A 27642-nucleotide genomic window follows, 5' to 3' on the forward strand; every position below is an offset into this window, starting at 1 on the left:
CACTGCGTTGGTGATGAATTGCTATGTGTGTTCTCCTGCAACAGTCTAAATAGTGAAATTCTGCATTGTGCTTTTAAGATTTAGAGATTGTTTATATTGCTATCACATTTTTTTCCTGCAATGTTAATCCCACTCATAGCAAATTCCACTGTAAGGTTAAGTCCAGTTGTTCCCCAGAGTCTTTTAGTTGTTTGTGGAGTGGAACTATCAGAATTTGCCAATTAAAAGAAATGTTTGTTTCTAACTTCGACTTTTACTAGCGGGATTTTTTCCACACAATTTGATTGTGTGTTTAACCCAGAATGTTCCCTCTGTTTTGCTTCTCTCTTGCTGGATCAGCCATTTTCACCTCTCTCTGGACTGCAGATAGGGGCCTTCAGGAATGGCTCACAGTGAAGTTGAATGTTCTGTGAGTAGTAGTGGGCTCCATGGGCTTGCCCTGCTGTTCTTACCCAGTTTTCCAACATGTTGCTGTTTTTCAAGCTTTTTTATCTCAGGGATAAAGTTCAATTTACTTCATTTCTTCCTTCCCTTAGGGCATTTCAGCCACGTCTTCTAGCTAAGAAGCCAGCAACTGTGCAGATCATCTCTCGCATTGTAACACAATTTTTAGATTATCTAATCTAGACATTAGATAGTTCGAAGTCTTTTTGTTTGTTGTTCCTCTTCAATGAGCAACCTGGATTTTTTTTTTCTTTTATAGAAAAGAACAGTTGTGGCACATGGTCCTATACAGTTTGAGTTTTCAGCTTTAATCATGTGCACTGAATAAGGTCCCCCAGCTTAGTTGTTAAAATTGCTGTTACACTGACCTCAGAAATACTTCATTAAAAGTAACTACCTTTCTTCTGATGGCTTATTCTTAACTTTTGAGACCTACAAGACAATAGAACAGAAAGTGTATTGTCTATCTGGTCTCTTGGAAGTGATTCTTGTCTACCAACTTCAAAGCATTAATTACAGGTTTGTTTCAAGGCCAGTCTCCAACCACAACTGCAAGTAAGCGTCACCCTTACTACTTTTTCTTTTGTTTGTGGAGAATACAGTTTCTTACATAATTTAAGAATGATGTAAAGTAGGTAAGAACAGACAGGATTTACCCTAACTTGCACCTTGCCAAGGGATTGAGCCTGACCACCAAATGATTTCCATCCCTGCCTTGGATATCTCAGACTTCTACCCGACTGTGGGATGTTCTTCAGCCACCCTTGGTTCAAATGAAAATGGGGTTCCTTGGTAGAGCTTAGTTGGTTATCATCAGTGAATGGCTGACTCTCCACTGCTGCCTTTCTCTACCCCAAGATGGATCAACTTGCTTGGCATACTGATAAATTGGTAAATCTGCTAGCTTGTGGCTCATCTCATTGAGTTCTACCCTCTTGAATTCGCTGTTCTCCTTAAATCTTCTACCCCATTAACTTCACTCCAGCTTTCTCAACTTTCTCAGCAGTAGATGTGTAGCAGGTCATGTCCTCATGTGGGAGGACTTCAACCCAGGTGCTCCAGTTGGCCAGCCATCACCAGTGTCTTTCTCTTCCAGCAAGGACTGGGTGCCACATGCTGAGCTCTAGAGGCAGCTGATGGTGTCCCAACCCTTTTGCAACAACTACACATAATGAATATGCAAAATAAAAGTATTATTAAGAAAAAGTATAGGATTTTTAATTGTTATGGGCATGAGCATGGGTACATATGTGTGAATGTATATCTCTGAGCTGTCCCATGGAATTGAAACAGGTAAGCCGGTATCAGCTACCAGTCACTTTCTGGCATTCACACTTGATTAATGCTTGATTGTAAAGATTCACTAAGTCATGCAGCCTTGCTTGGTCTGCCCCCTTTTTTCAGTTCAGAATGTATATCATCCTGAAGCTATCTCTGATATAATGAAATTATATTGTACTTTTAGGGCTGTTATGTATCTTTGCTCTCTAAACAGCTTTACTTCAGTAGGAAGATATGTAGCTTTTTTACTAGCTGCACTGCTACCTAAGCAGGATGTAAATGAATGGCAGTACAGAAGTGAGACTAAGGCACATTGTGAGGATTGGACTAGGACTAGAGAGGTCCATGAAAGGCCCTGGGGTGGCTTTGGTTCAGTCATGATTTCTTAGCCTGGTGATATAAAGTAGGCAAGGGGCAAGTGGGATATAGAAGCAACATTTTTGCTCTTTGGACAGAAGGCAACAGATAAATCACCTTTTTGAGAAGCATTTATGGTCTAAAGTGATTTAAATGATGGAGTAATAAAAACCCATATCAACAGGAGATATTGCATGCTCCTAAACTGAGCAGGGACAAAGAATGCTTCAAAGATATAACAGATCCTTTCTGCATCTGTCACCCTAAACGGCCTCTTAATTTAAAGACACGTCTGTCTGAAGTGGCTGTTTATTTAGCTGGCTCCCTTTAATATAAAAGTCTCCTATAATTAGAGGTTTAGACACTAGGAAGAAGTCTCATACATGGTTTGACTGGAGTCGGGATGGTGAACTATGTTGACTAATAGCCCATTTCACCCCTTGCTTGTTAACTGCCTTTCAGCTATTAGGAACCTTTGGATCAACAGTTTTACAGCACAGGGTGAGTTTCCTTCAACCCTTAGTGAAAGAAGTTTTAAATACAAGTTTCTTAAAAAAAATGTGGGGGGGGTTTTTTGGAATAAAGAGCAAAAGGGTGATTAAAACTTTGATTTTAGAAAGTTACAAATGGACTAAGGGTCCAGATAAATTTGAAATAAAATTTTGGAATTAATTATAAAGAATCCATCCCATGGGAAAATTCTTTGTTTTGAATTCTTTAAATCTATATTTTGAATTCTTTAAAAAAAATAAGATAGGACTTTAAAAATTGGACACTAGAGGAAACCAGAAGGAACTAAGATTACAGTTAAAAGAGAAGAACACTCAGACTTGACTTACAATTACAGAGTGAAGCAAAATATTCTAACGTTGGACATACTGAAGGATATTTTTGAACAATGGATGCAGAAGTTAATTTTAATAGTGTCTACCTCTATGATAGTGTCTAAAAGATGTTATGGAAGAGGAACACTTTTTAAAATAAAATTACTATAAAAACAATTTGATTTTAATGATTTATATGCCACCTTTGTTTCAGGAGCTCCCTACTCCAGTATTTTTCAAACTTGACAAGTTTAAGATGTGTGGACTTCAACTCCCAGAATTCCCCAGCCAGCCAGGTTTGAAAAACACTGCCCTAGTCCCTATTGAGACCTGAATCTCCCACACCCTTGTCTGATACTTTAACTACTGTACCACACTGTCAGTTACGATGATATAAACAGAATACAGGAGAACATCTCCTTTTCTAGATATGCAGTGCAGTAAGTTTCTTAGCTATGAGTTGGATATGTTAGATGAAACTTTCTAAAACTTAACTACCTTTTCCAAACAATATGATTAATCATTAGCTGAGACATATCTAAACAGTAATGAAACTAATTAACAAATGTGAAGTCTACACAATTATGAAAACTGTTGTGAAACAATAGCATACAATAACAACTGTGTGTATTATTCTGTGTCTCAGCAATGGCCATGCTTCTCTGGTTTTGGGAGCGAGGCAGGAACAGTCCTACTTAATGCTACCTGGCTTTGTCAAGCTTGAGTCTAGAAAAAACCTTGTATAGTCCAGTACTCAGTTCACCACCACCTCCGCTGTATACGTGTTTCTCTGGCCCAGTCTTGCTTAGCTTGATTAGTGAAGGATTTTGAGCTTGAGTGTGCTTGATTGTAGTCTGGCCATGGATGCTTGTTGTGTCCCCTTTTAGGGATTTTGTTTTAATTCAGATGATATTATGTGGGACTTGAGATTATATCAAGGAATGGAATGGTAGCAATATTCCAAAAGGACATTTCTACTTAGGTTCTTGACCATATTTCAATAAAAGGATCATATCTATTAAGGGATATCCAGAAAAATCAGTATGATACAGCTGTATGCACTAACTGTAGATGCAGTGGAAGACATTGAGATAAATTGCAAGAGCTGCTAGATCAAGAAAGGAAGTAGCATGACTAATAGGTGATTGGAATGTAAAGGTGGAGAATTGGAGGAACCAGGAAACAAGGGCCATTTGAGTTAGGTAGATTTAGAAGATGAGTTAATGGAAAATAAAAGAGTAATATGTTAGTGAGATATAATCAGAATGCAGTACCTTATGCAAAAACAAAAATGAGAAGCTATGCGAAGAGAAAAGATACATTCTGAAAATCGAAACAGAAAGTTCCAGAATTTCGAAGAGGAACGGGCCCTAGAACAAGCTGTCATGATAGCCAGAGAAAGTTAGAGGTTAAAACTTACAGCAACAGGAAGGATGCATGATGAAGGATGCACAGGTGTCTCTCAGCATCAAGCAGGAAAGGACAACCATATCCTTGGCTGAAGGGAGCTCATGGCCATTCTTGGAGCAAAGAGGACAACTCTGAAGTGCCCAAGGGGTAGGCCAGATGGGATGGGAGGCAGCTTCTTTGGTGAAGAAAGGCAACCAGAAGAGGATTATAGCAAGAAAATCGTGGAAGAGATCCAGTAAAGGTAAATGAGCTTAAAGGAAGACAGAAATACTGCAGAAGCTGCTGGAAGAAAGGCAGTTGCTTCCAAGCAGTTATCCTTAGGAACTATTTGTATGAATGTAAGAAAAAAAATGTGCCTCCTTTGCATCTTGTGATTTCTGAAGCTCTGCTGTTGTCAGAATGTCTCTTGTAGTCCTAGTTGTGACATGCAGTGCCAAGGAAAGACAATTCTGTAAGGAAATGTCTGTTCATTTTATTTACCCATCTGCTTGATTTACATCCTGCTTTTCTTCCTGAGATGTTCCTGAGATGCTCTCCTCCAATTTTATCCCCACAGCGGTTCTGTGAAACAGGTTAGGCTAAGAGGTGCCTACTGACCACAAATCCCCCAGGGTGTTTCATGATTAAGAGGGGCCTTGAACCCGAGTCTCAGCCTAGCAAAATCTGAACTACACTGATATGTTGGACGTAGCTCATACAGCTTGGGAGAACTCAAAACATGCTCATTGCATCTACTTGGGATAATAACAAAAAGAGCACTCTGTCTTTCTGCTTATAGAACTACTCAAGGCGGCGTACTGCATAGGTATAAAAGATGAAAATTACAGTAATAATATCAGGGTGATTAAGATCAGCTTAACAGTTAACAGCTTGGGGGGGTTGTTTTGTTTTTGCCATTTTTGCAAATGTAGGGTGTGTTGCAGTGAGTATTTCCTAAAGACACGCCTCCCTGGGGAGAGCGTTCCATAGCCTGGCAGCCACGCAAAGGAGGCCCCCCTCCTTCATGCTACAGAGCTGAACCTTTTGGCAGCGAAGGTATCTTCAAAGGGGCCTTTCCTGTTCATCCACATAACTGGGCAGGTTTGTGGCAGGAGAGATTCTCAGGTGGTTGAGAAATACCAAAGTGAAGCGGATTAGGAGGTGTTTGGACATCACGCAAAGTGCCTGTCATCCCAGGAATCATCTGAAACAGACTAGGTAGAATCCTGATTGCTAAAGGCATCAGAGGCCACCCCTGTGCAGCAATTAATCGGCTTTAGGCTTTCCTTGCTTTCTCAATCACTTTTAATCATTTAAACCTATTATTTTTGTGTTACATTCAGTAAAGAGCTTTTGTACTGCGTTGTACCGTGTTAATTGCAGCTTAAAATCTTGCCCAAATGCAGGATGAGGGTGAGGCTGCCAGATAGAATAGATTCTTTGGTTTAGAAGTTTATCTGTGTGGTGCTGAGTTGAGTTATAAAAAGAATAAGATGGATCAACGCAGTTGTTCTCTGCTACTGAATACAGTCGATTTGGGGAGGTGAGTATCTCTTGGATGAACTAGGAAGGTCTGCATCTAACCAGAAGTTGCCTTTATCAATTATATTGCCTAATGCAACTTTTTGCTTGGATTTTTGTTGTTGTTGTTTATTCGTTTAGTCGCTTCCGACTCTTCGTGACTTCATGGACCAGCCCACACCAGAGCTTCCTGTCAGTCGTCAACACCCCCAGCTCCCTCAGGGATGACTCCGTCACCTCTAGAATATCATCCATCCATCTTGCCCTTGGTCGGCCCCTCTTCCTTTTGCCTTCCACTCTCCCCAGCATCAGCATCTTCTCCAGGGTGTCCTGTCTTCTCATTATGTGGCCAAAGTATTTCAGTTTTTGCTTGGATACAATCCAAAAAATGATAGAATGATCCCAATTCGAATTCAGGGCAAGCCATCTAACATCCCAGTGATCCAAATATACACCCCAACCACAGATGCTGAAGAAGCTGAAGTAGAGCAGTTCTATGAGGATCTGCAGCACCTACTGGACAACACGCCTAAAAGAGATGTTATTTTCATCACGGGAGACTGGAATGCTAAGGTGGGCAGTCAAATGACACCTGGAATTACAGGTAAGTATGGCCTGGGAGAACAAAATGAAGCAGGACATAGGCTAATAGAATTTTGCCAAGACAACTCAATGTGCATAACAAACACTCTCTTCCAACAACCTAAGAGACGGCTTTATACATGGACTTCACCAGATGGACAACACCGAAATCAGATTGACTACATCCTTTGCAGCCAACAGTGGCAGACATCTATACAGTCGGTAAAAACAAGACTTGGAGCTGACTGTAGTTCAGATCACGAACTTCTTCTTGCACAATTTAGGATCAGACTAAAGAGATTAGGGAAGACCCACAGATCAGCTGGATATGAGCTCACTAATATTCCTAAGGAATATGCAGTGGAGGTGAAGAATCGATTTAAGGGACTGGACTTAGTAGATAGGGTCCCGGAAGAACTCTGGACAGAAGTTCGCAACATTGTTCAGGAGGCGGCAACAAAATACATCCCAAAGAAAGAGAAAACCAAGAAGGCAAAATGGCTGTCTGCTGAGACACTAGAAGTAGCCCAAGAAAGAAGGAAAGCAAAAGGCAACAGTGATAGGGGGAGATATGCCCAGTTAAATGCAACATTCCAGAGGTTAGCCAGAAGAGATAAGGAATTATTTTTAAACAAGCAATGCACGGAAGTGGAAGAAGACAATAGAATAGGAAGGACAAGAGACCTCTTCCAGAAAATTAGAACCATCGGAGGTAAATTCCAGGCCAAAATGGGTATGATCAAAAACAAAGATGGCCAGGACCTAACAGAAGAAGAAGAGATCAAGAAAAGGTGGCAAGAATATACAGAAGACCTGTATAGGAAGGATAACAATATTGGGGATAGCTTTGACGGTGTGGTCAGTGAGCTAGAGCCAGACATCCTGAAAAGTGAGGTTGAGTGGGCCTTAAGAAGCATTGCTAATAAGAAGGCAGCAGGAGACGACGGCATCCCAGCTGAACTGTTCAAAATCTTGCGAGATGATGCTGTCAAGGTAATGCATGCTATATGCCAGCAAATTTGGAAAATACAAGAATGGCCATCAGATTGGAAAAAATCAACTTATATCCCCATACCAAAAAAGGGAACACTAAAGAATGTTCAAACTATTGAACAGTGGTACTCATTTCACATGCCAGTAAGGTAATGCTCAAGATCCTGCAAGGTAGACTTCAGCAACTCATGGAGCGAGAATTGCCAGATGTACAAGCTGGGTTTCGAAAAGGCAGAGGAACTAGGGACCAAATTGCCAATATCCGATGGATAATGGAAAATGCCAGGGAGTTTCAGAAAAACATCTCTTTCTGTTTTATTGACTATTCTAAAGCCTTTGACTGTGTGGACCATAACAAATTGTGGCAAGTTCTTAGCGGTATGGGGATACCAAGTCATCTTGTCTGCCTCCTGAAGAATCTGTATAACGACCAAGCAGCAACAGTAAGAACAGACCACGGAACAACGGACTGGTTTAAGATTGGGAAAGGAGTACAGCAGGGCTGTATACTCTCACCCCACCTATTCAACTTGTACACAGAACACATCATGCGACATGCTGGGCTTGAGGAATCCAAGGCTGGAGTTAAAGTCGCTGGAAGAAACATTAACAATCTCAGATATGCAGATGATACCACTTCGATGGCTGAAAGCGAAGAGGAACTGAGGAGCCTTATGATGAAGGTGAAAGAAGAAAGTGCAAAAGCTGGCTTGCAGCTAAACCTCAAAAAAACCAAGATTATGGCAACCAGCCTGACTGATAACTGGCTAATAGAGGGAGAAAATGTAGAAGCAGTGAAAGACTTTGTATTTCTAGGTGCGAAGATTACTGCAGATGCTGACTGCAGTCAGGAAATCAGAAGACGCTTAATCCTTGGGAGAAGAGCAATGACCAATCTCGATAAAATAGTTAAGAGCAGAGACATCACACTGACAACAAAGGCCCGCATAGTTAAAGCAATGGTGTTCCCCATAGTAACATATGGCTGCGAGAGCTGGACCATAAGGAAGGCTGAGAGAAGGAAGATCGACGCTTTTGAACTGTGGTGTTGGAGGAAAATTCTGAGAGTGCCTTGGACTGCAAGAAGATCAAACCAGTCCATCCTCCAGGAAATCAAGCCAGACTGCTCACTTGAGGGAACGATATTAAAGGCCAAACTGAAATACTTTGGCCACATAATGAGAAGACAGGACACCCTGGAGAAGATGCTGATGCTGGGGAGAGTGGAGGGCAAAAGGAAGAGGGGCCGACCAAGGGCAAGATGGATGGATGATATTCTAGAGGTGACAGACTCGTCCCTGGGGGAGCTGGGGGTGTTGACGACCGGCAGGAAGCTCTGGCGTGGGCTGGTCCATGAAGTCACGAAGAGTCGGAAGCGACTAAACAAATAAACAACAAAATGCAACTTTTAATTCCACATCATTGTCCTAATCCAATAAAACTCTTCAAAGAGTTCCTGCAAAGCAGTACTAGCATCAGGTTACATTTGTGTATTTAAGCAGTATTTGGTGGATCCCAATCAGTCCTAATGTATGTTTGATCGATAGCGCTGTTCCTTTAAAACAAGTGCTTGGAGATATAAGAGGTCTTGTGATTTCCTGTGTGCAATACGGGATGGTTCCAATAGTGACATCCTGCATAAAGTGATTCTACATCACTTCTTGCATTTTTGTGATACTGTATTTTCTCCACTCGGAATCCTTGATTGTACAAGGACAATTATTTAATTATATGGATAATGGTCCTGCTTATCAGAAAGGGAGAAAATGGGATGCTGTTAGGCTGCCTTCTTGCATTGCTTGTAATAGATGCTTTTACTCTAAACGATAAGCTTAATTTGATACAAAACAGAGGGCCATTCAGGCTCCTGTGCCTCTCAATAACTGGATTACGTAGGATAATGGATGATGTGCTTGTTGCATTCTTCCCTCACACTTTGTTCTGCTGAAGTCTATAAGGACATGAACTTCCATAGGGGGTTGAACTGTGATGGAAGAGGGCTTTGCTCCCTTTTTACAGGTTTTCGCCTCAGTTAACAGAATTGGGTTTTTTTATCCCTTTGCCGCAGCATCCAGCAATAAGTCCTATTTTATTTACAAGGAAAAACACAGCTTGTTTATAATGTTCCCATCGGCTTGTAGAGATGATTTTCTCTTTTTAAAGAATTATCTCCTCTGTATTGTTATAATTATTGAATTGAAATTGGTACATTTTTTTCAGATTTGCCGAGGTTTTTTTTTAAGCTTTTGTAAGAAATTCCATAAATGTGATCTGTGTTGGAAAAACGGCTCGATGAAGGCCAGATTTGCTGATTTTATTTTCCAATGCATCTAAGTGCTATTCTTAGTCTTAGTCTTATTTTCAAAATGCTAGCGTTGGTCAAAGATTATTAATTTCCACAATGTTCGGAAATTAAACCAAAGAGCAATAATCTTCCATTTGACTACAGCTACTTGCGTACAACTTGTTTAATGTCCAGCTTAAAATTTCCTGTGCCTGGAACAAAGAAAAAGAAATATTATGACTGCTGCAGTGTGAAGTAATTAAGAGTGCAGGGGACTGCCTTATTCTGTAAATCAGTTTAAATAAATCATTACATTTAAAATGCGTGTTGAGACCTTAACAATGAGGCTGGAAACCATCTGTTTCATAGAGGCAGGAAATAGGGGTTGAATTAGATTAATAGCACAGACTCTTACCATCTTGTAGGATATATAGATCAAATGGATTAGCCAGCTAAGCGGAATTACATTTGTTTTGTTTTTAAAAGCATTTATATCCACTTTGCTTATCTGAGTTTGACTCCCCTGCGTGTATGGAAGGGAGGTTGAACACTGAATTACACTGGTGTTCCATTTGGATGTTGAAAATTTGGTGTAGTTGTTATTAGCTTAGCTCTCCTTCATTAGTTGGAAGTGCTTCATTTACAGTGTTGTTAACTTAATGTTATCTAGTTATAATATATGGGTTACTACCTTAAAAACACTTAATTAGGGTTTTATGCTGGAAACAAAGTAAATGAACATTTATTCCATATATGAAAGAAAGAAATTAGCAAAACAAAAAACCACAAAGGAGATTTTACAATAATTTCTATTATTCTTTTAAGGTTTGTGTTCTTCACAGAAGATAGCCTATCTGTAATAATAATTCCTTTTCTGAGTTTAGATTGCCACTATTTATTCAGATGGAATTTCATAAATCGGTAGTTCCTATTTCAGAATGGAGAAGTTGGCTTTTAAAACTTAAATGAATTAAGGGCTTTACTTCAGAATTTGATAGGAAATCCATGTATCATCTTGTTAAACTGCCCAAGATTACTATGCTGTATTCTGTTTCAAAAGCTGCCAGAATCTTATATGAAGCCAAGAACAGAATTATAACAAAAATAAGTGAGGATTTTTCATTACCTGCCAGCTCATTGAGAGCTATCACATTACTTAATCATGATTCCAAATATGGGCTACAGTAATAACTTGGTGTCATGTTCACTGTTTCAATGTGCACTGTACATCGTAACGTTTCACATGCCGTGGTGCTGACGCGCGTTGCTGTTGGGAGGGAGCTGCTGTGAAGCCTTGTGCCAAGCTCTGTATCTATGTTCATTTCAATGGAATGTGTTTGGGTTATGTGCTCTGCTCAAGGACTTTTCCCGCGGACCATCAGAAGTCGTTAGGAGCACCTGGGATTGTGAGCCTGGGAAGATTCTACGGGGGGAGGGATCTCATTTGTACTGAGGGTTTTTAGTTTGCATTTGGCACGCTTTTATCATTCTCAGCTTTCTTTGTGATCCTGCATACTGTTCTTTAATAAATCAGATATCTTTATGATCCTGTTTATGAGTCTGATGGTGTTTTAGAATAGGCAATCCTTACACTTGGTAATTCTGCTGTTGTTCAGGATAAATATGGTTTTACTAAAAACAGAAAAAGGTTTATAGTCAATTGATTATATTGAAATAGCAGATTGTATAACTGTATTGAAATAAAGCTAGCATACATTACAGTAGTGCTTGATTTCTTTAATATAAAAAGGATTTTGATTGGATGAAAGGAATATTTTTGTATTGCTGTATTGAATTTAGATGGTCAGTTTAAGCTTTGCCTATCATTAACCTATAAAAGAAAGTGTTCATTTATGCTGCAGAAAAGTGCATGTCAAGAGTGTCCTTTTCTCCATAACTTTTAAAACTCTTTCTGGTACTTTTATATATATTAGAAATAATTTTTAAAACTGGATTGCAATTGAATTAAGATCTTGTATGCAGAAACTACAGCATTGCAAACTTGGCAGTGATTTATCTCAAACTTTTTCATAACTTACCAATATTTTACACCATTTTTGTTAAGGCTCTGGTGAAACAGTTAACTTGCACAAATCAGAAGGATCAGCTGTTAATATTAATGAGAAAATTAAGGAACAGCTTTCCTTAGTAAGATTTAGTAGCATCAGATTATGACTCATTTCCTCCTTGAAGAATTAAGTAAAACCTAATGCAGGATCCCATCTTAATAGTTTGGAGAGGGTGGTGGAAAACTTTGTTGTGAATATTTTTTCAGACATTATGTGTCTTGATCAGAAATTCTTCGTATTGGGTAATTGTGTGTCATAACATTTTCTCAGGGAAAGGTTATTTTACTTCAAAACAGTTCCTCAAGGTTTTTCAAATTCATTCCATATTAATATGAATTACTTGTCATCTGTGGTACTAATATCTGCAACTGTAACATAAAAGATGCATGTTTTAATCTTCCAATAGGTGTTTCAAGAAGTTTATTTCTAGCATATGGAGAAAAGTGCTGGTATTTTTCTTCTGTGTTGATGAAAGATATGGGATGTGGTGGGATTGAATACAGAAACCTGAATCTGAAATTATTACTGCATTTCTCTTTGAATAGTATTGCAGACAATAATAATAAAGCTATAGAAAAATGGTATCATGTTTCACCAAATACTATATTAAATAGGAATATTCATTGCTATCCTGGGGAAAAAGCAGTTCCCATTCGTAAGAAGAGAATATGTAAATGGTGAGAGATACTAAACACTTTTTTTACTAAAATGATAATGAGACTCTATGTGACATGAATAAAGAATGGAAATCTGAATCTCTTAAAAATTTGTCTCACTGACTGCAGTGTGGCTTATTCCTACAGAAGCACAGGGAGTCCTTGCTTAACAACCATTTGTGTAGTGATGGTTTGGACTTAGGATGGTGCTGAAAAAAACAACTTATGACTGGTTCTTACACTTACAACCATTGCAGTGTCCCCATGGTCACATGATCATAATTTGGGTGCTTGGCAACAGGTTTGCATTTATGACGGTTGCAGTGTCTTGTGGTCACGTGATCGCCATTTTTGACCTTCCCTGCTGCCTTCTGGCAAGCAAAATCAATGGGGAACCTGCACGATTCACTTAATGACTATGTGGTTCGCTTAATGCTTGCAGTGATTCGCTTAACAACTGCTGCAAACAAAAGTAAAATCAGGTCAGATTCACTTAATGGCCGCTTCACTTAGCAACCAAAATTCTGGTCTCAATTGTGGTTGTTAAGCGAGAACTACCTGTATGTATAGAATTTGAACATAAATATACTAACCAATGGAAGTGAATATATCAGTTTTAAAGGGGAATAGAAATTGGCACATAATCTAGTTTCCTTTCCTTGCACACTGAAAACAAAGAATTATGTTGGTCCTTGTTCAGTTTATTTTGCCTTTGAACATTTTTTGCTTACTATTTTAAAATAATTTGTTTAGGATCATAGACATATCTCAAATTGAGATAATTTATCAAATAAGAAACTAAAAGTTAGCAATGTTGACTAACCTTAAAGCTCTTATACCGAAATGGAATACTGGTTCTGTGTTCATTCCTTTTTTGATTAACTAGGGTTTTTTTCCTATATTTTCAGATACGGGTTGAAACCAAATGACCAGATCTTGGCAGAGGAGAAGCATAAAGAGCTGTAAGAAATCAATATGTTACTTCTTAAACTTGATTTTCTATTAATTTAATAGAAAGTGTTCTGTTTTCTTCATTTATTCATAGTAGCTTTAATCTGTTTTTCACTAAAAAATAATACAAACAGATGCTGGGTTGCTTTTCTTTCTGGGTTTTTTTTTTTTTTTGGCAGCTACAGATTTGAAAACTGTGGCTGCCAGAGTTGGAAGGATCCGTGGAGGTTTTCTAGTCCACCCCCCTGCCCAGGACAGGAATCCTCTGACCATCCCAGGCAAATGCTGTCCAACCTTTACTTGAAAAGGTTCAGTGATTGAGCACCCAAGACTCCGGGAAGGAGGCTGTCCCACTGCCTAACAGCTCTCACAGTCAGGAAATGCCTTCTTGAGTTTGGACCTCCCTTAGTAAAGCTTCCACCCTCTGATTCTCGTCTTACCCTCAAGCACTATGGAGCTTGAGCCCTCTTCTCTTTCACAGCCCATCAAGTGTTGGAAGACTGTTAGTGTGTCTCCCCTTAGCCTTCGTCTCTTTAGGCTAAACACGCCCAGTTTCTTTAACTGTTCTTTGTAGGATTTGTTTGTTTGTCTGTCAAATTTTATTACCGCCCATCTCCCCCCAAGCCTCTCACAGTCTTTGTTGTTGTCCTGCTGTATGTGCTTTTTCCAGTTCCTCAGTTCTCCTTGTATTTTGGCAACCCAGATTGGACAGACTATTTCAGGTGTGGTCTTACCAGTACAGCATAGAGTGGAAGTACCAGTTCCCGGCATCTTGACATTATACGTCTGTTGATGAAGCCCATAATTGCATTGGCTCATCTGGCGGCTGCTTCACACTGCTGGCTCATGCTTAATCTGTGGCCAGATCTCTCTCACAGGTCTTATTGCTGAGCCAGGGACTGCCTATCTTGTACCTGTGTGTCTGGTTTTTCCTCCCTAAGTGCAGAAGCTTTCTTTTCTCACCACTGAAAAGCATTTTGAACCTCACGCCTGTCTTCTGAGGTTTTAGCAATCCCCCTACCTTGTTATCTGTCACTATCTTGTCCTCTTCTCCAGCCAGCAGACCGGCCATTTCCTCTTGTTCTGCACATATCCGGAGTACCCTTTTTTGTTTTTGTTTTGTGTTGTTTTTGTCTTTCATTGCAAGCCTCAGCTCATTCTGAGCCTTAGCCTTCGCATCTTTAGGCTGTTGTCTGATATTCTGCTTCTATGTATGCCCCCATTTTTAAAAAAATTGTCCCTTTTGTTTCCCAGTTTATTAAAAAATTCCTTATGCAACCAGACCAGTCTTATCAGCTGTCTACCATTTTTCTTTCTTTTTGGTATCATTTCTGTTTGGGCCTTAATTATCTCATTTTTCAGATTTTCCAGTCCTCCTGAACTGTTTGTCCCTTCAGGATTTCCACCCATCGAATCCTTCCTGCTTGTTGAAGTCAGCTCTTTTGAAATTTAGAACATAGCATCAGTTCTCCCTGCCGGCAGGTTGATGAATTCTAGGATGACGTGGTCACTCCCTCCCAAGGTTCCTACAACTTTTACTTCCTCAACCATTTCTTCCCTGTTAGTAAGTGTTAAGTCCATTGTAGCTAACCTTCCAGTTCCTCCTCCAACTTTTGGATGATGCATTTGCCTGCAAAGCGTGTCAAGAACCTGTTGGATCTCCCACTTGCCACAGATTTTGATTCCCAGTTGAAGTTGGAGTCATCGTAATCCGCCATTCCCACAGTGCCCTGTTTCTCTTCTCTCGCCTCTTTTTGCCTCCAAGGGAAGAGGTCCTGTCTTATTTCTAAAAAAAATGAATGTCAGAAATGTGTTCTCAGAAGTGTCATTTGATGCCGATTAGTGTTTATATTCTCAAGTAACAAGTTATTACCAAGGAGTCTAATTAGTCAGCTGATCATTAGCTGATGTCAAACTCATTCTGAAAAAAACCAGACTTGCTTTAATTCAAATAAACAATGTTCTGAATATATAAAAAATTCAAATAATTACATTTGGGGGAACATTTCTTCAATTGGACATGTCAAAGATGACTGTAATTAGATCTTAATTTGATACAGCGTTGAACTTTAATGAATACGTGCGTATGGAGCTATTATACGTCAGCGTAATGCATCTTAGTAATGTCAGTGGATATATTATTTAATTAGAGACAAATCAGTGGCATGCCGAAATATATTGATGAAAAATTTTCACTGAAATGTTTTGCAGTAAACTGCTGTTTATACTAGTGAACAATGGTTAATGCCAATATATCAAATCAAATCAAATTCTTTATTACAGGTAGGCAACCCAGTAATGCCAGTATATGTGTACACACACACACAAATAGTATATTTATATATTGTACACACATATATGCCCATAGTTACATATAATTCATCCAAAATTTTGTTGCATTAGGGCTTAGAACACTGCATAAAATGGCTGGTGAATCCAAAGAGCCATACAGAGGACTACAGAGATGGCCTTGAAGAAGGCATTCAAGAGCCCTTAGGTAAATACCAGCCTAGCCTTCAAAGGGAAGAGGGAGTGAGAAAGAAACCCAAGATTTCCTCACTTTAATAGTCTTTGGTATAAGAGGTATATGTAGAGAATCTCTGGCAGCTTTGATTTTCAAGATTCTGATATTGGACCCTAAAACGGTAGAGTAGAGTTCCAGTAGTGCTTGTGGAGTCTGTTTCCTGGGCTGCCTACCTCGGAAGGGCTGACAAGCCATACCAGGGCAGAATCTACATGTGACTGCAGAGTGTGGTCCTTATTTTCTGCAGGTGCATCAACCGCAGTTGCAGTCATCTAAATGCACTAAGAAGCTCCGAAGGGGCAAATATTGCAGGATACAGTTTTGTTCCCGAAGCTGATCACCTGCAGTTTCAAAACCCAAGCTATCTAAACTTCCCCATTCACACTTGTATTTGGTAGTTGTATTTCTCCCACCTGCCTGGTCCAAGGCAGGTGGGAGAAATATGTGCACTTGCCTTGATAGTCTATTTCCAAAAACGCTTCCAGAAGAAGACCCAGGAGGCAGTGACTTTAAGTTCTCAGCAGATAAACCTTTACATACAGTAAGTGAAATAATTGCTTTATATCAGCTCTGAAATCTTGCTTTTGGTTACTTTGCTGTAGAAACATTTGCTTGCTCCGTGAATTATGCCACGCCACTTAGTTTATGCAAGGGTATATTAATCCATGGCAAATGAATGTGAGATTATTATCTCCCAGATCAAAATGACATATATAAATGGTAGAATCAAAGTGATTTCACAGTCAGCTTTTCTTTGAAACATTCAGGTGTTTCATATCTAGAAGTCCAGCTTTCTCTTTTGAATTAAAGTGTCTTCTAAGACCGTTTTTTAATTTTTACTTCCTAGCCTAGTTTGCAGAGCTGGGATCTCAAGGTGGTCTCCTATCCCAGCCTTAATGAGTCCCAACCCTCTTTAGTTTTTTAAGGCTGCACTTTTTGTGATAAATATGTTCAAGAACGGTGCTCCACAGTGATGATGCGTAAACATGGCTTGCTCCCTCTTTGTTGCTCCTTGGTATGACTTTGCTGAAAAGCTGCATCTGTTTCAGCTCTGTTAACTATCAGAAATGTCCCGTGTGGGTAGTTCATACAGGTATTCTGAAAATCATGCTGGTTCAAAAGCTCTAGTCACCTGCTTTAGCTGTTCATCCTCTGGGTACAGTCCCACTTGTATCCTTACACAGGAATAATCACCATTTAATTTAGTGGGCTTCCTTCTGGGTGGGCGTGCATGGCATGGCACGGCTAGTTTGATGACACTGGATTGCCAATTCAGACTTCCTGTTTTGCAAATTGGCTTAAGATTTTGATTTCTCGTTCCTTTTTGTTGGCTTTCTGTTAATTTATTTTATTTATTTCTCACATTTCTGCACCGCCCATCTCACAGGCGACTCGAATTGAAGCACACACTGCCTGGCTAGAAGAAAGATATCTTGAAACTAAATAAAATATAGCATTACATCAGAGATTCCTTCCAGAAACTCAGGAGCACACCTTGGGGTACTTCTCCAGACTTTTTTTTTTAACTTAAATAATTTATATGACACAATAGTGACATGTTATATTATGTCACACACACAAACACACACACCCATGCATGAGGTATGGTGGGAGATACATGCATCTGTATCTCCCTGTTGATACAGTACCTGCATCAACCCTAAATAGGACATTCTCAGGCAGGGCACAAGCTTTAGGCTGAAAAAGCAAAAGGATGTCTCCAGGCTTCTCCAAAAGGGGAAGAGGTTAAATATACAGGAATAATCCTGTGAATTGCATTGAATTTAATATGCATCAAATCAAGTTGAGTGCTTGGCCTCACACAGTTTACTTTTCTTGTGAATCCCAGGTTTAAAAAATGTGCACGTTGTATTTATTGAGAGGAAAAACCCAGTAAGGAGAGGAAGATTCTCATCTATTTTGAAGTGAAATGAATATCAAATTTAAAATACTGTATTGAGCAGAAAGAGGGTAACCCTGGATTTAAAACGTTCCCAAAAAGTTTTATCAAAGGGAAAAAAAATTGTCTTAGCTATTCTCAAGAAATTTAAAACAGCCCTCTCATGTTATAAAGGTATGTTACCTGAGGCATGGTTTTCTTTTCAGTGCATGAAATATATCCACATCAAACCACATTTATTTCTGTGTACGGTTCGTACTATCCTTAATATGTGAAATTAAAAATCATTTTGAATGTTTTGCTAGTGTCACTGACAAAATGGCTTGTTGAAGACCGGTTTGAACATAGTTCCTTGTTAATATTTTTTATGCGTTCACCTATGTCCTTTATACATAACTAGACAACCCACAGCCCGTTGGGTCACTTTTTCAGGGATATTTCCTTACCAGATTCCTCAATGCCTTCAACAATGGCGGAAATTCTAATGTACTGGAAAAGTTCTTAAAAATCCAGGGAGACATCCAGAGATGCATCTGCCTTGAAAGTAGCCCATGTCATTCATATTGAACTGTATAGCCCAGTCAAACATCAGGAGTTGACCACAGGAAATGTTTTATGACATGTTGTATTACATCATAAAATGTTTTATGATAATTCTTATGTCATAAAATGTTTTATAAAATTTGCCAAATTTCTATTCCACGGGAGTCATGGGTCCTGGATTTTGGACACATTCTGTAAGTTAGCCCATTTGAGGTACCTTGGTTCAAAAATCGTTGCCCTGTGATGCACTGTTTTGCCCAGTTAAAGGTACAGACACGAGAGTTTTAGTAGTATATAGATAGATGTGGCCATTTTTAAATCATAATAAAAATTTGAGAGCCGATTTGATGTAGTGGTTAAAGGCATCAGGCTAGAAGCCAAGAGGCCATGAATTCTAGTCCTTCCTTGGGCACAAATCCAGGAAGTTGGCAAGGACAAACCACTTCTGAAAATGTTACCAAGAAAACTGCAAGCACTTGGCCAGGCAGTTGCCAGGAGTCAAGATTGCAAAAGCGCGCGCGCGCGCGCACACACACACACACACACACACACACACACTGTAAAAATAAAAAATTCACAGGCGTGAATGCCTGTGTATGTTGTAATGAAGAAGTACAGTTCCATATCAGCCCAAATAGGTTTCTTTTTGTGTATAACTGTTATGCCAGATAAACCAAGATGCCAGATAACTAAATGAGGCACATTGTTACATCTTAACTGGAGAATACTTACCTGGTTGAATAAAAGAAGTCCTGTGGAGTCCGTGGTGTTCTCTGAGTCGGCTGTTTGCTTGCAGATGTTTCATTACCCACCTAGGTAACATCATCAGTGCAAGTGAATGTAAGGCTTGCTCCCTGTTTATATACATAGCTTGCCCTGCCCACAATACCCTAATCAAAGAACTACCAAGGAGAAAACCCCATCCCCACCAACACTGGCAGGGCTAGCTACTGGATATAAACAGGGAGCAAACCCCACACTCACCAGCACTGATGGTGTTACCTAGGTGGGTAATGAAATGTCTGTAAGCAAACAGCCGAGCTCAGAGAGCACCAAGGACTCCACAGTTCAACCCAGAGCCATGTATATTCTTTTCCATGGAAAAGACATTCTATCAACAGTCAGCTGCTGTGATCTTGAAATAGCTGGTGCCTTTGGGATTGTAGCAGGAAGACCATTCACTACTGTGAGATTTGGGCACCCCAATTCAAGAAAACCATTTTGGCCTCATCAAAATCTGATAGAATCAACTCCCCCCCCCTTCATAGATATAAGGAATAATCATGCAAATGATGGGAAAGATCTCCAAACTGGGATTGGTCACATCTCCCAGAGTCATTGAGAGTTGGGCAACATACAAGTTTTAATCATAGTAGTAGTAGTAGTAGTATGAACTCTTTGGGCCCAAGGAATTTGATAGAATCTCCCATCAGGGATTCTATCAAATCCCTAAGGTTCTGAAAACTTGCACAATATAGGAAAAAAGTATTGAAAAGAATACAGGCTTGCAGATGGTCTACTCTAACTTTACTGTATTGTGGAATGAAACTAGAGGTGATAATAGCCTGCCCATCAGCCAAAGACTCATGCCAGAAAATTCATCCTCCAGAGTTATCTCAACTGCTCCCTAGAGTGATTCAGCCCAGGAACATCCATGGAATGGATAAATAATTGAAGTAAATGACTACATGCTATTTTCCATAGCTTCTGATGCATCAGGATTTCAAAATATTGATTAATCTGGATCTTGCTATCTTTTGGTGAGATGCATTTTATAATAATCAGTGCTTCTTGGAGACATGCTTTCACTGAAGGTCAGCCATGCTCCATCCAAAAAAGAATGCTGTGACTTCTTGTTGGAAGCATCAAAAAAGTGTTTAAAAATGGTTCTGTGTAATTTCAAAGACTGGGTGAATGATCATTCCAGCCCTAGGATTTCTTGCCCACATAACATCTTAAATTAAATCTTGCTTTGGTACAATTTTCAAATCACATGAACTAGCTAGCTCCGTCTTCTGAAATATCTTTTTAAAATAAACCCAACTGTCTTTGCTGCTTCTATTTTAAGATAATTTTCATGAGGATATCAACACATTGTCTTTCTGCAACAAATGCCCAAGATTTAAAGTGTTTGCGTTTTTCTGTAACATATCTCTGGACAATCCATTCTATTTTTTATTTATTTTTTTAACAACAGATAGGTTTTGTTTTAGCTAAGTTGATCATTACCTTTTCTTCTTTGCAATATTGGGCAAAATGTAGATAATTTTCTTTTCCCTTAAATCATTCTAAATGGGAACGATTGTGTCTTAGTCTCTAGATTATCCTCTGCCACCTGTGGACTTGACCTTTGCCTGTCCTAGCTGCTGTGTGGGGCCTGGGGTACTGTGACCGTCTAGATCTGGGAGATTGTTAATGCCTCTTTATGTGTGTGTGTAGGGATGGTGGTGCCACCAGCATTGAAAGAGGCTGTTGCACACTGCCTCCTGAAAAAGCCCCCATGGTCCAACAGTATTAGATTGCTATCGCCCAGTCTCCAACCTTCGTGTTTTGGGGAAGATTATTAAGACAATGGTGACAGATCAACCATGTAGCACCCTAGATAAAGCTGACTATCTGGAGCCTTTTCAGTCAAGGTTCAGATATGAGCATAGGATAGAGATGGCATTGCTCACTCTTATCTAGTGGAGAAAAAGAGGTTGTCATTGTAGCCCCCATGTTATGGGCTTCTTCATGGGTCAGTCTTCTTCCCCTTATTTTTTAACATCTATATGAAGCCACTGGGTGAAGTCATCAACAGTTTGGGATGTGGAATCATCAGTATTTGATGATACCCAACTTTACTTCATCAAGTTGTAGGGAGATGCCATTGAGGTCTTATCTCAGTTCCTGGAGACTATCAAGGTTTGGATGGGACAGACAGGCTGAAGTTGAATCCTGACAAGTTGGGGGTACTGTTTGTCCCTCGAGGCTCTCCATCAACATCATTTGATGTATTCTTTGGATGGACAGGTACTGTCCTGAAAGAACAGATTTATGATCCAGGATCCTTCTGTATGCGGCTCCTGCTGGTAAAGCAAGTGGTAACCATGGCTAGAAGAAGGGCCTCTGCAGACCTTCTGTGGCAGCCAGAACATTGGCAGTTGAAAGCCTTCACATGTATGATTGTCCAGGTTGTTATTTAATATAACAGTGTATGAAGTGATGAACAAGGAAAACAAATAGTTATAAATGATCAAACAGCTGTCAGCACTGACCATATAGTTTTTCTAAAAAAAAAACACTGACTATATTGGGCAGCATTTTGGTCTTTTGAAGATCTACAGGAACAGACATGTCTTTTTATATCTAAAACTGGGCAATATATGGTGAAGCATTTTTCCTTCTGCAGAGGTCTGTCCTACATGCACAGGCAAGTAGAATTAGTTTATTGTAACCAGGTATACATATTCAGTTCTAGGGGTCTCTCTACCTCTGAAAAGAGTTAGCATTAATGTGTTCTGCCAGTTGTTTTAACTGCACATTGTCCAGTTAATATATTTTTGCAGTTTTCAATAACTATGGAAGAAAGAGGTATGTCACTAGTTCCTCCTCTTCCTCACTGCATTCATCCAGCTGAAGTACCACCACCACATTTTTCAAAATAAAATCTAATTTGTATTGGAAGGAATAAACTACAGTACCTATGTGATGCCACTAGAGGTCTTAATGTACATTTAAAGTGTATTATTTCATATGTTTTTCTACTGGAAATCAAATTGTACTGTTCATATTCCACCTTTGCTGAAGTTCTCCCTCCCTCTAAAAAATGCATAGCAAGTACTTGTTCGAGTTCATTCCTCGTACCTTAGCGTTGAACAAAGCTGGATGGTGCCGCTTTGTTTTTGCAGCTGCAAAAATATATGCAGTTTCAAACTTACTTGCCTTTTCTATGCTCCTTATTTTATTAAGCCTCCACCTCTTTTAATAGAAGGATCACCTCTGCAGTGTGTGCAATCCATAGTTGTTTGTCTTGTCTGGAAAAGAAGCTTGAAGATGCCGTTTGATTTAGGTATTCAGGCTTGAGAATGAACTTGGAAAATCCCAGCTTCACGTTTTGTTTCTGCCTCAACACATTACTATGTATTTTTTACTATTTTCTCCAGAAAAAGTAAGCATTGTATTTTTTCAAAGGCAATTAATCCATTGTATGTTCGCAGTGCGCATTTACAACTGTTTATTAAAAATGCATAACAAAGAAATGTGTTTGGGAAATGGTTGCTTTGGGGAATAATGAGTATGGAGTGAATATTGGTGTAGATTTTGGAACACTTGTTTTTATATCTCCCTGAGAGGAGACTTTTATAATGTTTGTGTGAAGAAGTGGAAAAGTTATATGGCATTGTACGAAAACATCTTTCTTCTGAAAAGTTGATGTGGCTGACAGATGGGAAATATAAATATTTATGTGAACTGCGGTTGTCTCCCTTTGAAGTATTTACTTAAAACTGCAGCTTGCTTTCTTCTGTTTTAAAGTATTTCTGCATCATAAATGTTGTTTACCTTCTACGCCCCACTATCCAAAACATTTGGCTAGATGCAGACACTTTCCTATGAGATTATGATTTGCTTCCTATGCTGTTAATCCATAAATACATCACTGGGGAGAAAGGATGGGAATATTTGCTTGAAGGGCCAGAAAAATTAGTGGTCGCCTCTAGGGAAGTGTCTTCTCTCAGCCAAAGACAAGGTCATGTTTCCAAACGGGGGGAAATGGATGAGCCTGCAATTGGTCACTGGATTTTCTTGGAATTAATAATTGAGGTCTCCAAAGGATGGATATTTTTTTTAACTTTCCCTTTAAATTCTCATTTATGGTAACTGACTGTAATATAATAAATAAAATATAATGTGTAAGAAATAAAATGCAGCAGTCAGAAAGATAAAACAATAGCATTCATTTTGTGGTGCCATTCTGTAGTCAAATGTTAAGACTACCAAGATAGGGTACTCTAAATGTGGGTGGTGCCCCCCATGAGGCTGTAAATGCATTTGGGGGGGGTACTCTTGCTGAGTCTGGTTTTGGGTGGCCTTCCTGAGCTGCAGAAGTCACACGCCAGAGTTCTCCTGTGGTAAATGTGGTTCATAGCCACTGCTTCTGCACCACCCTGTCTTCTCCCGACCCCTGCTAAGGTGACCTGGCTGGGATCATAAAATCATAGACTCATAGGGTTGGAAGGGATCTTGGAGGTCTTCTAGTCCAACCTCCTGCCCAGGGAAGAAATTCTCATACCATCCTGGATACCAGCTGTCCAATCTTTGCTTGAACAACTTCAGTGATTGAGCTTCTACAACTCCAGGTGGGAGGCTGTTCCACTGCTTAATAGTTCTCACCGTTAGGAAATTCCTCCTTATTGTGAGTTTGGATCTCTATATATAAAGCTTCCACCCTCTGGTTCTTGTCCTGTCCTTGGGCGCTACGGAGAATAAATCCACACCCTCTTCCCTAGGATAGCTCCTTAAGGATGGAGGTGGAGATGCTGTTGCCTTGTCTGCTCTTCCCCCTCTTCCAGGGGGACATTATTGCTTGCGACTGTCTTCTGAGTAAGTGCCTGAGAAAAAGGATGGCAACTATCCTGCTAGTTCCCTTACTCAACTTTAATGTGAATTCAGCATTCACACTGAGTGCCTATATCTAGAATCCTTTTCCTAAGCTCAGCCCAGCCTATCTGCGTCCCAACATCAGCAGCACCTTTGGAGATTATCTGTGTTAAACAGCCTATCGCCTGCTCCCTGTGCCCCAGTGGACTGATATTTGCCCTTTCAAATCAGCAAGGCCAAACTCTTCGTACAATAGCTTTATAACTGATAATGCAGATATTCTTCCACGCCCTTAATCAAACCTCCTTCAATGTGGACCATTGGCTTGGGGACTGTATTTGCCTTCTACAACAGCTTGCTCAAAAATGTACACAGTGCTGAAAAAATAACTTCATGGCCCATTTACACCCTCAGTCACGTGATTACTATTATAGTAAGTGGGGAAAAGAGAAAAAAAACCACAGGTCAGGCACAAGACAGTGTGCATTTTCTCTTTTCCCCCACTTGCAGATCAGAGAGATTGGAGAGGAAGGGATTGCAAGAGAGTGTTTGCTCTTCTACACATCGAAAGCAATGCAATCACACTGGCAGCCCGGGACTGGGAGCCATGGGTATGCTATGCAGACAGCTTACTCTCTTGAAATCTCTCTCCAATCTCTCCGCTCTGTGGGGTGAGGGTGGGGGAGAAGCAAGCGATTTCTGAAAGCAGTATCTCCTTTGCCAGACCCTCCTGCTGCTGGCATTGTTTTCAGTGTGTACAAGACAGTAAGCAGGCACTTGAGCCTTCCAAAGGGTGGGGGAGCGGTTAGGAGGCAAACAAAGGCCTAAGTGGTGAAGCTGATCAGTCTTGTCTCTTTCCAGCCAGAAAGCCCCTTTGTGGTCACATGATTTCTCATTTAGTGACCGCTTTGCTTAGCAGCGGAGTTGCCAGTCCCAATTAGGGTAGTTAAGTGAGGACTACCTGTAGATTGAACATCAGATAGACCAAAATTAATACATGGACTTAATCGAACTCTTAGAAGAGAGGTTGCAGTGTGTTGGCCTCAAATGTCTTAATTGCAGCAGCACTATATTTTGGCTCCCCCAGTATAAAAAATGGATATAGTAGCAGATCTGCTCCTTTGAGTATTTTGGATATCAGTACTGAGATCCCTGGGCATTATACTTGCTTAAGCTTTAAATATTTAATGCAGGCCATCTGCTTGATCCTGTGCCCATTGATGCACTAGGTTAGCTTCTAGCCTTTTGGACTAGGCTTGATTTTATGAAAGTTAATTTGCAGCAACTGGTTCTGACAGAAGAACCAAAATAGTCTTTACTTTCATTAAACTTGTTGGGGTCTGTGAGGAAATAACCAGGTCATCTCTGTGTAACATGGTTGCAATGCGTTGATTAGAGATAAAATGTTTGCTTGAAAAGCCCAATATAGTACAGAGCTGATATAGAAGTTAAAGATTAGCAGGGCAGGGGTTGTATAAAGTATAAGATTATTCTTAAGCTGATAGTGACATGTAGTTTGAAAATGAGAGAAAATGTAAAGACAGAATATTGAAGAAGCCTTTATTTTTTTCTCTAGATACAGCATTGAAAGCCTGCTTGAAGCCGAGGAGTGTTGTCTGTGGGTCTTAGACGTTGTGCATAATTTTCCACCAGATGATCCCATTCTAGGCCCTTTTGTAGAGCAGCTGGCTGTAAAGCATGCCTTTTCGTCTGTCTGGAAGCTTCCTGTACAAATGCCTAGACTAGCTCTTTCTCGTTGGGCTAAGAGGCTGATTCCTAATGATGGAGATTTGGCCTTTATCTCTTCTGCCTTTTTATAGGTGGGTATGTTGATAGTCAGGGGACGCGGTGGCGCTGCGGGTTAAACCGCTGAGCTGCCGATCGGAAGGTCGGCGGTTCGAAACCGCGCGGCGGGGTGAGCTCCCGTTGCTCGTCCCAGCTCCTGCTCACCTAGCAGTTCGAAAACATGCAAATGTGAGTAGATCAATAGGTACCGCTTCGGCGGGAAGGTAACGGCGTTCCGAGTTGTCATGCTGGCCACATGACCCGGAAGTGTCTATGACAACGCCGGCTCCAAGGCTTAGAAACGGAGATGAGCACCGCCCCCTAGAGTCGGACACGACTGGACTTTACGTCAAGGGAAACCTTTACCTTTACCTATGTTGATAGTCAGACCTCAGCTGTGGGCAATGGGAGGCAAAATTGGGGCCCACTAATCAGATTTTTTTAACAACTCTGAGGAACTAGAACCACCTCTTGGCGGTTGAGCTGATTGATTCATTAATGAGACCAAGTCAGAGCATGGGTGAGGAGCTGATCAGCGTCCACTCCTGAACAGAGAGAATGAAGATTTTCTGTTTTGATATCAAATAGCTTGAGCACCCAGAATGGCTTGATGGGCATGTGCGAGGTAATGATAAGAACTAAAGTGTGAAAGGTGGTGAAAGGTCCCCTGTGCAAGCACCGAGTCCCGAGTCATGTCTGACCCTTTGGGGGGACGCCACTTTCATGACGTTTTCTTGGCAGACTATAGCGGTGTGGTTTGCCATTGCCTTCCCCAGTCATCACCTTCTCCAGCAAGCCGGGTGCTCATTTTACCGACCTCGGGTGGATGGAAGGCTGAGTCGACCTGAGCCGGCCACTCGAGAACCCAGCTTCCCTTGGGATTGTGGGGAGAGTTTTGGTTGCAATACTGCCACCTCCCACTCTGCACGACACAAGACTCTTAAGAACTAAAGTACCTGACCCATATTTTGGGTTAATGGTCCGTGCCTCCTAGACCAAGGAACCTGTGGATACAGTTTCATAAATCTAAACAGTGTTTTTCCTATAGACTTATGCCAACAAGCTATTTTTGCAAAACTTTGTTTGTTCCGACAAAGAAAGGGCTTGATAAGGATCCTATATTGTTATAGGTAAGAGTGCAGTGACAAATGGGGAACTTGGAAAAATACATTTCTCCTGTTAGGGCCCTCTTAACAGCTGTAGCAAATGGTCTCCCATTGTTTTTAGGTTGTGATATATTTTAATATGCTAGTGTATTTTATTGTGCTGGATTCGTTGTCAGGAGAGTCTTTCCCTTGTTAGCTATTTGTCAGTCCTTCAAGGTAGGCCAGGTCAGGAAACTGACTCAGTAAGAAATGAACTTCATTGATACAGGTTTTAGGAACAGAATTTTGAAAGCCTGACATCATTTTCCTTCCTTCCCTCTTATGCCAAAGAGAGTTTATTTCTAATGATCTTCCTGCTCTTAAACCATATTTTGCTGTCACATTTCTTCTCCAAGATCATCTCTGTTTTCTTACAAGGCCATCTCTACACTATTCTGTTGCTGGCCTTTGGCCATAACCAAGAACTCTTTGGAGGTGATTTCAAGGTGATTTGCTTGTATATTTGATTTTCAAGTTTAGTCATAGGCTACCTTGTTTCCTCCTCCTCCCTATTTTTTGTTTACGATGTTTTTGTGAAAATATAAATCTGCATTTAAAATGCAGAAATGTTTAATCCAAGTTAAGCCAGTGATAATTCTCCCTCTCCATCTTCTCTACTTTCAAAAAAGTCTTGCTAAATAATTCAGCATTTTAGGCTTCTACAGTCCAACTTAGATGTTGGATGTTTTGCTCAATAGGAACATAACGAATCTGCAGCAAAGCTCCAACAGGTTCCTGTCTGCCATTGGGTGGGATCTGACAAATGCTGGCCCCTGTGCAGGACAGATCCTATCCTGACAGTAATTCATGGATG

General features: G+C 40.2%; 2 protein-coding genes across 3 annotated transcripts in view; both read left to right on the forward strand.

Annotated features, from left to right (window-relative positions):
* Nucleotides 1-27642, forward strand: part of ZSWIM8 (zinc finger SWIM-type containing 8) — a 746829-nt gene that overhangs the window by 707148 nt on the left and 12039 nt on the right. The window lies entirely within an intron of this gene.
* Nucleotides 1-27642, forward strand: part of ADK (adenosine kinase) — a 259216-nt gene that overhangs the window by 35951 nt on the left and 195623 nt on the right. For both annotated transcript variants that reach the window (XM_063307666.1, XM_063307667.1), the window contains exon 3: nucleotides 13309-13362. In XM_063307666.1, the coding sequence (XP_063163736.1) occupies nucleotides 13309-13362 (54 nt within the window). The remainder of the gene's footprint in view (nucleotides 1-13308; nucleotides 13363-27642) is intronic.

This window comes from Candoia aspera, chromosome 6 (genome assembly GCF_035149785.1).
Source record: "Candoia aspera isolate rCanAsp1 chromosome 6, rCanAsp1.hap2, whole genome shotgun sequence".
NCBI classification, from domain to species: domain Eukaryota; kingdom Metazoa; phylum Chordata; class Lepidosauria; order Squamata; family Boidae; genus Candoia; species Candoia aspera.